The following is a 12,864-nucleotide window of genomic DNA, read 5'->3' as shown; positions in this document are numbered from 1 at the left end:
TTGTAGCACTGAATCTGCCTTGTGAAATCTTTGGGCTATTATACTATGAAACAGTGTTTTTCCCTCTCGCCAGAAACAAATTCAACATGAGAAAAGAAAACCAAAACTGATTTCATGTTGCCATCATAATATGCCCAATCTCATAAAAACACTGAGAACTGAGTGTGTTGCAGTGATCTAGTATTTATAGTCTGAATGGTGCACTGATAACCCAATGTAAATTACTATAGATCTTATTCTGCTTTTCCATAATCCTTGGCAGCTACTTCAGCACATAAAAACAATGTGGAGACAACAACATTTCCTCCCATATGTGCCCTTGAAACACACTTATATTAAGCTGCCCATCCCAGCGGCTGATTTCTGCAGGGCAGCAGAGCCCGTCTGGCCATATCCGATTCCCAGAGAGAGAACAACAACATGACGAGGATTATTTTCATTTCTCCAGCTTCACACGCTCGGCTTCAATTATTGCAGACCTTCATTATTATAGATCTACACAACCCCTAGGAATGAATAAAGGTGCACAGTCTGACAAAATGCATATATTTTAAGCAATACGCAAACATTTCCTCGACTTCAGGGTGGGGGAGGGAAACAAACTCCCGTTAGCAACGGGGCTAAAGCCGTTAGCGGTCTAACCGTGGAAGTCGACGCCTGAGAGGACGTTCAGACGTTTTCCCGATACCAAATGGCTTTTAAAAGAGTAAAGAGCAATTTAAAATTGCTTACCTTCTTCAAAACGTGAGCTACATCTACAAAATTATACTTGGTATTCCCTCCCGATGCTTGTTTTTCCCATTTGAGGCCTTCTGCTTCAGCGAGCACCGATGCGGGAACATCCGAGGCGCGCGACGCTCATCTCAGTCCGCGCTCGCGCCAGTGTGCTAAACTGATTACCTCCTCCAAAAATGCGAAGATTAAAATCTCTCAGGGCTCCGATAAACTGGTAAGAGAAGAGGTTATACACTCTTCATTCCTCCCTTTAAAAAGTCCACGGGTCTCAGTAACGTTAAGTTTGCTGATTTGGCTTGATTTCAGGTGTAAAAATAAAATTCCGCTTCAAGTTAATCCTCTACGTCCGAACCGTTTCGATCGGCCTTTGACTCGCGCTGACGAAGAGCGGACGCGAGGCGTTGATACGCGGACTGTGATAGGCTGACGCGTATGGGCGGTCACTGTTTGTTCCCCGTTGCAACGGTGAAACTGGCGCCATTGTGACTCTTTCCAGGGAAGCTTCCACGTTGTCTTCTTTGGCGACCTCGAGCCGTAATGGCGGAAACAGTGGCATGTTTTTGCGAGTTCCATTTGGGTGAGAGGAAAATGGAGAGCCTGCTTGGTTATATGTAGTAAAGTTGTTTGAATTTTTTTATGTTACGAGTGAAGAGGGCTGCCGGAATTGATTTTCTTATCGCGTTTTAATTCAGACGGATCTGAAAAAGCCGTTTATTGCTATCTACAACATAACTTATAAGTACTGCAAACTGTTTGCCGGTGACGGATTGCGAGACCATCAGCCACAGCTCGATTTGCTTTCTTTGACTGTTGTCTGGTAAATGCATGTTAGTTGTATGTTTTTGTTTTAATTTCGATTTGACGTCACAAGCCTCAGGGACTGTGACAGCGATTTGTTGCGACCAGAATAACGCAATGGCTCCCTCTATCGAAAAGAGCCTAAACTAGCTGTCTGAGAGATACCCTCCTCTATTCTCGACCATCTTGTTATAATTATACTCAAGTGTTCTGCCCTCACTTCGTATCCTAACATAAAAGACATCTGAAATCACACAGGGCCACACATGCAAGTGCAAATAAGAATGCCAGACGTGTAAAATCTTTCTTCGACAAAAGTGCGACATGACTATCAACATGACATCTTAATAATGATTAATAATTTATTTTGCCTATATTTCGGCACTGTAACTAGATTATATTTATTTTTCCACTATAACTACATTTTAGAATACAGACGTTGTCTATGCGCATGCCCAACTAGAACTGTTTGTAGTTTTTTTTTATTTCATAAACGTGCAAGTAGAACTACATTTCCCGTCAGCCCGTTCTCCAGCTGTTTCCATTCTGATTGGCTGATTCCGAAGGTGAAAGTTGAGCAGACATGTTTTTCAAGCCAGCACGGTAAACATCATTAAAGTTCACGGCTTTAGGAGTCAGTACAGCTTTGTAATGGCCTTGTAATTGTATAATTTAAGACAGTTTTGTATTTAAGCATTTTACTTGTTCTGTATGTTTGTGATATTTTCGCGCTTGTTGTGTTACAGCAGCTATATTTGGCTGTGTTGGATAAGACCTGCAGAATCACAATGACAGCTGCGTGATAGCACCTCTTGGGGAGGTCACATTAAAGACTGCATTTTGGTTTGGTATAGTATATTTTTGATCCAAGCGACGCGATAAACCAGCATTTAGTATGGCAGCGCTACTTTTGCAGCGCGGAAGCAAATCTTACGACAAACGGGTTTGGTCGCTATCGTCTCGTTTAAGCTGTTTTCAAACCTGCAGAAAGCTCCTGGAGAGCAATGTGTCTTCATACTTGCCTTTAGTGACTCCAAACAAACGAGGTCTAAAATCAGGACACATTCAGGTGGGTTATTAAACGTCGACCAAGCGTTATGTAAAATATTTTTGTTAATTTAAAGAGGTCTGACTTGTCATCCTGCGAACAGAGTGATGTTAAGTATATGTGGGGCAGCTTGCACTCAATGTCCAATGCTGATATAATGATATACGGTTTATATAGAACATACAGTAGAACAGTATAGTTTTGAATATAATTAAATCAGTATATTATCCATGTTAAGTCTGTTGGTAGATTGATTTATTGAGAAAACAACAGATGGATCATAATAATAGCATGTAATCTCTATAATTATGCATGAGAATGACCTTGATGTTACTTGGGTGATTAACCAAGTTGCCATTGTTTCACAGAACATTTTGACACAGCCTTTAATCCCGAGGCTTATTGGACTTGAATTCCATTGTCGCCACAAATTGGTCACAAATCCTGTGAAACTTTGGAAACTATTAGGTAAGTATGACGTTTAGTAAGTCATGAAGTTTCACAGAGTTGTGATGCAGAACATTTGATTTTTGAATCTTAATGCTTTTTCTGAATTATGTTGCATAGCATAATGCAAATGTTTTCACATCTGTCAGGCGCTACTCACTATTTCAGCACATCCAACAGAAGACATGAAAAGAAAGAAAGTGGAAAAGGGAAGACCCCAGAGGAGGATGAAGGTATTTTCAGAATGTTAGAAACAGTAGTTTATAAACTACTTTCTAAATGCATCTTGTTCTGAATGGTTTATCTTTATATTTTTAATATATAAGAAAAAGACCTAATAATTTTTAAACAAAACATCATAACTGGTGGTGACACATGCAGGACTTCTCCTATCATTTAGCATGCTTAAACCCACTCTGACAAGCTTGTTTCCATCTGCCTCTGTATTTGAGTGCAACATCCAAATCTCAAAATCTCATTAACATCTGATAGATAGAACCAAGTTGTAAACAATTAATTTATTTATTTTTTCTCAATAATTTGCTACACTGGAATGTGCCTCACAATGCAGAGCAAAACGTCTGTCACTATTTCAGTTTCCTCATGATTTATTGCCTTTATAAGGGCATTTTTTAAATTTTATTAAAAATGTCATATTAACATTTTTTTTTAATGTTGAATTCTTACATTTAATCAAATCAAACTAGAATAATAAGTGACTGAAGTGTTTAAAAAATTAAATTGTTTAAATAAAATTATATTTTAAATATAAAACTAAAACTGTCAGTAAGTCTTAATGAATCATTAATTTAAAAGATTTGTTTCAAACAGCTGATTCATTCAGAAATGAAGCAAGTGACCATCTTTGAATGCGTCATCGAGTCATTCGATCATTCTCTCAATCAATTCATTCAACAAAATGCAGTAAAGAAACACCACTGTGTGGACCAAAGACATGCAGCATTTTTTATTTTCAATTTTTTATTGCCGTTACGAATACTTCAGTAGGTTATACTAAAAAGATAACAATGCAATGATGGTGTATTTTTGTTTGTTTTTTGCAAAGTGAGCTACATACTCCGTAGTGTCATTGACAATTACACGTTCCTACACTATCCTGCTTATTATATGGCTACAGTTGATTTGAGTTTAAATTGTTTTATTTAGAGACCATGAAGTAAAATGACAGACATGGAATTGGCACAGCTATGTAGGACATCAAGTTGAATGGGATAACATTCAATAAATGCAATTTGTTGACCAATCAGACTCAAGTAATTCAATAAGGCACATATACTTTAATGCCAGATTATTCATGCTTACTTTACTTCATTGTTTACTCCCTAGAGGAGAAAAAGAGACGAGAGCAGGAGGACCGGATGTATAGAGAACGACTGCGCACACTCTTTATTATCGCTGTCATCATGAGCTTGCTCAACTCCATCAACACCAGTGGGGGGAACATATCCTGGAATGATTTTGTAAATGAAATGTTGGCCAAAGGGGAGGTGTCACGAGTACAGGTGGTACCAGAGAGTGACATTGTGGAGATCTACCTTCACCCTGGCGCAGTCATCTTCGGCAGACCTGTATGCCATTTCACATACAAGTGACACAGTTGATTTTAAAATAATTATGTTGCTATTAATTTCAGTTTGACTAATTTCCTGTTGTCTGTTGTAGAGACTTGCCCTGATGTACCGAATGCAGGTGGCCAATATTGACAAGTTTGAGGAGAAGCTTAGAGCAGCAGAGGAAGAGCTGAATATAGATGCCAAAGACAGAATACCAGTGACCTACAAGCGCACAGGCTTCTTTGGGAAGTGAGTAATTTGGACCTTCCACAGAGTATACAATCCTGGCAAGCTGAAAAAGATTAAAATCGACTGTTGGCATAACAAAGTTTCACTAGATCAATTTCTTGTCCTTCACAGTGCTCTTTATGCACTTGGAATGGCTGCCATTGGGGTTGCAATTCTCTGGTACATCTTCCGACTGGCTGGAATGGGTGGGAGAGATGGCGGCTTTAGCGCTTTTGTAAGTCAGGATTCCTTCACTTACATTCGTTGTAGAATTGTACAATATTTCTGATGTCAAATAATCTGCCTACTCCACCAGAATCGATTAAAAATGGCTAAATTCACTATTGTCGATGGGAAATCTGGGAAAGGTGTAAGCTTCAAAGATGTTGCGGGAATGCACGAGGCCAAGATGGAAGTCAAAGAGTTTGTGGACTATCTAAAGGTAAGGGCATCTGAAAGTTATACCCAAAACTTTATTTACATTTATGTTACAGTGAAATCTTCTATTTATTCTTGCTCGGTTTTACTTGGTGTTGCATTACCGAGAGCAATTCATAATGCTATGTGAGAATGTTGCATTCTCAGCAAAACGGGACCCTGTAACAGGCATTAGCATAAACTAGAGTTATGTGATCTTTATATTTAATTTTTTTCAGTAATGATAATTAGGCAATATTTTGCTGATTGTGTTTTCGTGATGGTGCTACAGCTGGTTTAGGCCTGTCGTGGACTGCTGACTTCCAAAGTTTTCATCTTCTGTGCGGTGGTTAGTTCACAGCAGTGATAGAAACTTTTTCATGCCCCCTTAAACTGGTTTCCATAGGCATTTTTACCTTTTATAAGGGCAATTTCTTTCCCATCCTTTTTAGATGTATGCATCTGGTCAAATTATTACGTTTAGTCAATAACTTATTAGTTAGAATAGTGCAACACTATCCACCTTATTTTTCCCCTAAGAGCAGGCACGGCCATTTGTAAATTTAATGTGTCTGGCTTCCGGTGTCATCCGCTTCCAGCTAATTTTAACTGTACAAAACAGCTTGTTTTGCTGCTTCATATTGCAAACTGGTGTGTCTTAGCCTATTATTATTGTATTATCTTAATTTTGGACACTGGTTTATAGTGCAATTTTACCGTTTACTGCACTTTGTTATTCTCCTCAGTCCTCATTATTTCCCTACAGCGGCTAATGAACCCAAAGTCTCGCACATTCACAGAAAACGGCTTACTTCTGCGTAAAAAAATAAGGTGGATAGGTTGTTACCAATCAGTTGAAATCAGTACCAACAGAAGTGCCGCAGAATCTGCACCTAAATCTGCGTTTAGGTTTATTTACACTGCAATTCCATAAATAATGCTATGAGATTAATGCTTGAATCTTTGAATATTGAAATGTGCACGTTTTTCTTGCTATAAAAATGGTTGTGGCCATTTGTAAATTCTATGGCTCTAGCTTCCCGTCTCATCCGCGTCCAGCTATTTTAAGCGGTACACAACAGTTTGTTTTTCTGCTTGATTTTAAAAATTGGTGTCTTACCATATTATTTTAATGTATTATCTTAATTATGAACACACTGGCTGGTAGTACAAACAGTTTTACCGTTTACTGCATGTTGTTATTCTTCTCATTATTTACCTATAGCGGCGAATGAACTGGTAGTCTCGCCCGTAGGGCTTACTCCCGCGTTGAAGAAAAAGGTGGATAAACAAAAATGCTAACATTGTGGGGGTTTTTGTTAGCTTTTTTGCAAAGTGAGTAACATGCTCGGTGGCAGCTTCCACATAGTAGAGCATGTATTTGTTTTTATTTGCTGGAGTTCTTTAAAATTATAAAGTTGTTATTAGTACAATTATTTTTATAGTGTAATATTCTAGATACCTCAAAAATAACATGTCTAGTTTTTGTACAGACATTTGAAGACAACTATATCGCCCCCTTGAGTACTTGGGTTGCTACTGCCACAGTAATGCAGGAACACCTTACAAAGAGCTATTTGCATATAATCAGTATTTTTTTTTTTTTTTTAAGAATCCAGATAGATACCTTCAGCTTGGGGCCAAGGTACCTAAGGGCTCTCTGCTCCTGGGGCCCCCTGGCTGTGGTAAAACTCTGCTGGCTAAGGCAGTGGCAACAGAAGCTCAGGTGCCCTTCCTTGCCATGGCAGGTTCAGAATTTGTGGAGGTGATCGGAGGTAATTCAGTGCAATAAACTCTGTATATTTCATCGTCCTATAGCAACATCTTCATATTTAAATCTGAATGATCTTTCCCCACCCAGGCCTTGGTGCTGCAAGAGTGCGAAGTCTTTTCAAAGAGGCTCGTGCTCGAGCACCATGCATTGTCTACATCGATGAGATTGATGCTGTGGGGAAGAAACGGTCCACAAACATGTCTGGTTTCTCAAACACAGAGGAAGAGCAGACCCTTAACCAGTTACTTGTGGAGATGGATGGTAATAATTAGGGATTTGCTAGACTAGTCAACTAAATCTAAACCCTTTACATGGGAAATACTACAATAAATTATTATTTTTTTCTCACAAATGTTTTGCTTTAAATGTAAGCTAAAGGCTGTGTTTAATTATAGTAATGTTAATGTTACATTTTAAAACTAATATATTAATTTGAAAAGTATTTATCTGAAGTGGAAAACAAAATCATTGGCCTCAGATCTTGCTTGAGTAAATTTTTTTTCTCCTGGATGCAGAAGTGTTTTCCATGGTAACAGGATAACAGCAAAACCTTGACTGTGCTTAACTAACTTTTATTTGAGGAATTATTTTTGCAATAGACTATTGAGTTGATACTGCACTGCGTATTTATTCAGTTGATTTTAATAAATGTCTATATTGGCTAACATGATCAGCATGTGACCTTCTGAGATTATGAACATATTTTCCTTCTCTCTTTTCAAGGAATGGGTACCACAGATCATGTGATTGTCCTGGCCTCCACTAACCGGGCTGACATTCTGGACAATGCACTTATGAGACCAGGCAGACTTGATAGGCACATATTTATAGACCTGCCAACTCTTCAGGTAATGAATGTTCAAAATGCTTTTTTGGGGAGATATAGCAGCTATAGACCAGCTTATTTTATTAAGTTCTTGCTTATCAGATGTTCCAAGTGTGAATAACTTTAATTATGAAATAGATCTGCTCACTGCATTACATTTGCATAATCACTTCTGTGCATTCTTTCTGGAGACTTTCAATCTAGTAATGGGGAATTGGGCAGTTTTTCTAAGCAAATTCTAATAATTGTCCTGAGATAAACACGTACACTACATTCCAAAATTTTTAATGTTTTTGAAAGATGTTTCTCACCAAGGCTTAATTTATTTGATCACAAATATTGTAAAAACAGTGATGAACATGTTAAATGTTATTATAGTTTAAACAACAGATAAACAATTTTAACTGTTTTCTATTTGAATATAGTTTAAAATGTAATTTGTTCCTGTGATGGCAAAGTTGAGTTTTCTGCAGCCATTATACCAGTCTTCTGTGTCTAGTACGCTGATTTTGTGCTCAAGAACATTTTATATTATCATCAATGCTAACAATTTTTTTGCTGCTTAATATATTTGTGAAAACAACGATACATTACCATTTCATATTTTGGTGTAAATAACATTTATAAAAAATATAATAATACTTTATTGTCACCTTTGAACAATTGAATGCATCCTTGCTGAAATAAAGACATGTATTATGCATACAAAAATTTCAAATAAATATTGTTCCCTCAACTTTCTAATCATCAAAGAATCTTGAAAAAAAATGCATCACAAAAATATTAGGAACAACTGTTTTCAACATTAATAATTATATATAATAAAGATTAAAGTAAAAATAATAACTATTATTAATAACTTTCACCAAATCAGCATATTAGATGATTGCTGAAGGATCATGTGATTTGTGTTCTAGGAGAGAAAGGAAATCTATGAGCAGCACCTGAAAATCCTGAAGCTCACTCAGCCAGCAGACTTCTACTCCCTGCGTCTGGCAGAGTTGACCCCAGGCTTCAGTGGTGAGTGTTGTTTTGACTGTGTCTGTGTTATCTCCTAACACCACATCCTGCCACAATTGCCCTTTGTGCATTGTTTATATCTCCAGGGGCAGACATCGCCAACATCTGCAATGAAGCTGCCCTTCATGCTGCCAGAGAGGGCTACAAGTCTATTGACACCTTTAACTTTGAATATGCTGTGGAGAGAGTCATCGCAGGTATTCAGCTCCTAGATTCAGTTGAGCTAAAAATAGTATACTCTATTGCATTACAGATTTCTACACAATTGGCTCCATTTGTTGATCACATTGTGTGTGATTTGTAGGGAGTGTGAAGAAGAGTAAAATCTTATCTAAAGAAGAGCAGAGAGTGGTGGCTTTTCACGAGTCTGGTCATGCTTTAGTGGGATGGCTGCTAGAACACACCGAAGCGGTCATGAAGGTAAACAGCAAGCAAAGTTAAAAAGTACTATAAAAGTGGTCTATGTGAATTTTGTGCTATATTCTGAAGTCTTTAAAACAAAAAAAAAACATGTGAGGGACAGCGCAAACCTTTGGTTATTAGATATATTGGCATTTACATTTTTATGTGAACTACCTATAGGCCTGTTCAGGTTTAGGCATCAGAAGAGAGATAAAAGAATCCAGCAACAATCGTGAACATGTTGTAATGCCAGATCACATCAAATTTGACATTCACTGTACAATATGATTGAGAGTTGTGAATAAACCAAAGATTACTGGAATAGGATTTACAAAAAAATGCTATTTCAGTCTGTCTGCTTCCAAATTTCACATTTAATTCGGTGTGGTACTTGCTATTTCTTTAAAGTTATTATTGATATTTACTAGCAATTTCTGAGTGACAATCATTTCAAAATAAGCCCTTCACTTTACAGCAATCACTTTGTGATTAATATTAACAATTTATTAATATCCCCGAATCCACGGAGATATCGTCTGTGTTTTTTAACTGTGGACTTGTTCTCCAGGTTTCAATTGCTCCCAGAACAAATGCTGCTTTGGGCTTTGCTCAGATCCTGCCAAAGGATCAGTATTTATTTACTAAAGAGCAGCTGTTTGAGAGGATGTGTATGGCTTTGGGTGGACGAGCCTCTGAAGCCATCACCTTCAATAAGGTCACAACAGGTATGACATATTCACACTGATACACATCTGATAACACACACACACACACACACACCATCAAGAGGAGAATTATGAATACATATAATAGAAACAGAACCAGCAGAAAGAATAGTAATTATCAGTGTGATAACAGAATGGGGTGTTTATTTAATGATTTTTCTGTTATTATGTTCTGTAGAGACGAGACATTAATATTTGAATGTAGCTTTCAAGCGCCCCCTGGAGGACGAATGTATATTGGCTGTTAGGAAATAGTTATTTGCTAGGAGCAATTGTGTACCTAGTAGTACAGATGCAGACCTGACCTCATAAATATTTATAGGTCGTACTAGACACCAGATAACTGAGAAACTCGTTTTAGGTGCTCAGGATGACCTGAGGAAGGTGACCCGCGTGGCCTACTCCATGGTGAAGCAGTATGGCATGGTTGCCAGTGTTGGCCAGGTGTCCTTCCCAGATTCTGAAGATCAGGGCGGTATTGGACGGAGACCATTCAGCCAAGGACTTCAACAGCAGATGGACCTTGTGGGTGAAAGAACATACTCACCTGTTTATTGTTTTACTGGTTTGGCATAGGTGATGTGATGTTACAGAGGCTTGTGTGGGTGTTAAATATCACTTGTTTTTAATGTGTGTGTGGGGTTCATTTATTTGTGTTCTTTTCTCTCATGTTCAGGAAGCTAAGATGCTAATAGCAAAGGCCTACAGGCACACAGAGAAATTGCTCTTGGACAACAGAGACAAACTTATTTTGGTAAGATCTAAAATCATGAAAATCTTCCTCAAGAAGTTAAGAAATTTCAAAAAAATAATTCTAAGACATTCATAAAAATGTTCCTACTTGTAGTTCTTGAAGAGTCTTAAATTCTTCTAAGGAAGTTTTCAAATATTTTCGAGATCTTTTGTTTTCTTAAGAAGAAAATGGCAGGCTTTGGGTTACTTGTTTGTATGGTGGATCTTGCTGAAGACTCGCTGATCAACTCAATGAAAAACACTTTAAAGTCCATGTTTTTTGTCATGCCGATAATCATAAGCATGCATACTGTTTTCATCATGACTGGCTTGACGGGAGTGCAGAATTTGTATTTTAAATAGTTACCTTGCTAGAGTGAACACATCCGGTGTATGCACAATATCATAAGTGCTGAATGCTGCCAAAAATTATATCTCAGTTATAGAATTAAAAATGAGTGCCATATAAGAATAGTTTTTGTAGAGTTGTTGATACATTTTATATTCAGCAAAAAGTCAAGAGACACAATCATGACTGATCATTGTTTACATTTGTAGTGTCACTTCAGAGTAGACCTGAACATCCCTAGTAATAGTGATGTATTAAATGGAATTAGTGTTATGTTCAAATATATAATATTTGAAACAAACAAAACATTGACAACCAACCAACAACAGACTGTTTTTTTTAAGATCTTAAGCTTTAGATCTTCAAAAAAGATATCATTCTTAAATGTTTTTGGGAATGCAAAATATGTTTAACAAAAGTTAGAAAATAAGAGATTTTTTTTTCTTAAGAGTTTTTTTTATAAATGTGGCTCCAAATCATCTTAGCTGATTCAGTAATATCTCATTTTCACTTATTTTATACTCACAATACACTCACTTTTGTTACATTCTCATGTACAAATAAGATTTTAAGCCTACAAACCTATTTTGGACCTCTCAAATATGTACTAGAGAATATGAAGTCATATTCAGTTTTGAATAAATAATTAGTAATTTAGGAGTTTCTGTTTTCACATATAAACCTACCTACATTGATGAAATAAATGCCAAAATGAGCGTTTTCGTTTTGTTGAATTGTGAGCCAAAGTAGAAATGACATGACATGTATATATTACAGAAGCTAAAAATGGTCAAATTAAGTTTTTTGGCTTTCGGCAAGCTAGGTAGAAAATCCTCATAGCATAGCCTTTTTTTATTACTTTTTTTGGCTTGCGTGATGACTTTATGCATTGTTGTTTGCTGTGATTTTCAGCTGGCTAATACCCTGCTGGAGAGGGAGGTGGTCAACTACGATGACATTGAGGCTTTGATGGGACCTCCTCCGTTTGGACCCAAAAAGATGATTACCCCTCAAAGCTGGGTGGAGGCTGAAAGAGACAAGCAGGACACTGGTGAAGATGAGCCACGCAGACCCCAGAGACCCCTCCGCAAAGACAAAGATGATGACATAAACCTGAGTCCAGCGTGAGCTCCAGAACACACGCATGTGTAAACAGCCAGTTCAAGAGTGGAGCGGCTGCCTTTGAGGATCAGTCTAATTTTCAAAATTGTGCTTTAAAAAAAAAGTTGTTCTTGCCCTTGATGTTCCAGCTCTGTTCTGCTCTGATTGACTGAAGATAATGGCAAGGTATGTGCTTGGTTTAGGCTGATCATTGACCAGTAATTATATATTAAGTGTCTTTAGGACAAACAACAACAAGCATCAATCAAGCATTAAAGAGTAAAATTTAAAGTGTTTTCTCAATAAGGTAGCTGTCTCTTAAAGAGTAGTAGATCCCTCCTTTGAGAAGTTCATGAAATGTACTGTTTTTAAAACAGTAGTTGTGCTTTTTGAGCTTCTTTCCAGACCATACAGATCAGCTCTTATTTGCCTAAGGAACTGGTTTGTTAGACCAGATGAGCATTGCCAGTGGTATGTCTGAAGTCATCTTGTGATGTCAGTGGAGATTCTGCACAATATGCAGTAAATTATTTAAAAAAAATGTGTTGAATGTCAGAGTTTTTATTTTACCAATTAGATTGATCGTAAATGTTTTTGGCAGATGACTAAATTTTTTTTTTTTTTTATTATTATTTCAACTTTATTTTTTTTAATAAAAAATGACTGAACGCACTACTGCAAACTAAAT

At 37.2% G+C, this 12,864-nt stretch overlaps 2 protein-coding genes across 3 annotated transcripts in view; one reads left to right on the top strand and one right to left on the bottom strand.

Annotated features, from left to right (window-relative positions):
* The window catches only part of LOC306884962 (ankyrin repeat domain-containing protein 11-like), a 173,863-nt gene extending 172,613 nt beyond the window's left edge, over nucleotides 1-1,250 (bottom strand). Inside the window, exon 1 of the mRNA XM_079441238.1 lies at nucleotides 733-1,250. The gene's annotated coding sequence lies outside the window, so the exon portion shown is untranslated. The remainder of the gene's footprint in view (nucleotides 1-732) is intronic.
* A 49-nt stretch (nucleotides 1,251-1,299) lies between these two features.
* On the top strand, nucleotides 1,300-12,860 carry LOC306885044 (mitochondrial inner membrane m-AAA protease component paraplegin-like). Of its 2 annotated transcripts, none has more exons than XM_079441356.1 (18): nucleotides 1,300-2,136; nucleotides 2,280-2,602; nucleotides 2,950-3,049; nucleotides 3,178-3,261; nucleotides 4,376-4,617; nucleotides 4,712-4,851; nucleotides 4,963-5,065; nucleotides 5,147-5,272; nucleotides 6,860-7,022; nucleotides 7,109-7,282; nucleotides 7,745-7,869; nucleotides 8,765-8,867; nucleotides 8,954-9,064; nucleotides 9,172-9,287; nucleotides 9,838-9,994; nucleotides 10,356-10,519; nucleotides 10,671-10,748; nucleotides 11,988-12,860. In XM_079441356.1, the coding sequence occupies exons 2-18, from the start codon at nucleotides 2,429-2,431 to the stop codon at nucleotides 12,201-12,203; spliced, it is 2,376 nt and encodes a 791-aa protein (XP_079297482.1). In that variant the 5' UTR covers nucleotides 1,300-2,136; nucleotides 2,280-2,428; the 3' UTR covers nucleotides 12,204-12,860. The 2 variants fall into 2 exon arrangements, with proteins under 2 accessions (XP_079297482.1, XP_079297483.1); XM_079441357.1 differs by having other exon boundaries at nucleotides 2,086-2,167.
* Nucleotides 12,861-12,864: the final 4 nt, after the last annotated feature.

Source organism: Barbus barbus (genome assembly GCF_936440315.1).
Source record: "Barbus barbus genome assembly, chromosome: 1".
Lineage (NCBI taxonomy): Eukaryota > Metazoa > Chordata > Actinopteri > Cypriniformes > Cyprinidae > Barbus > Barbus barbus.
The sequence above is the reverse complement of the archived record's forward strand: the minus strand, read 5'-3'. Positions and strand labels throughout refer to the sequence as shown.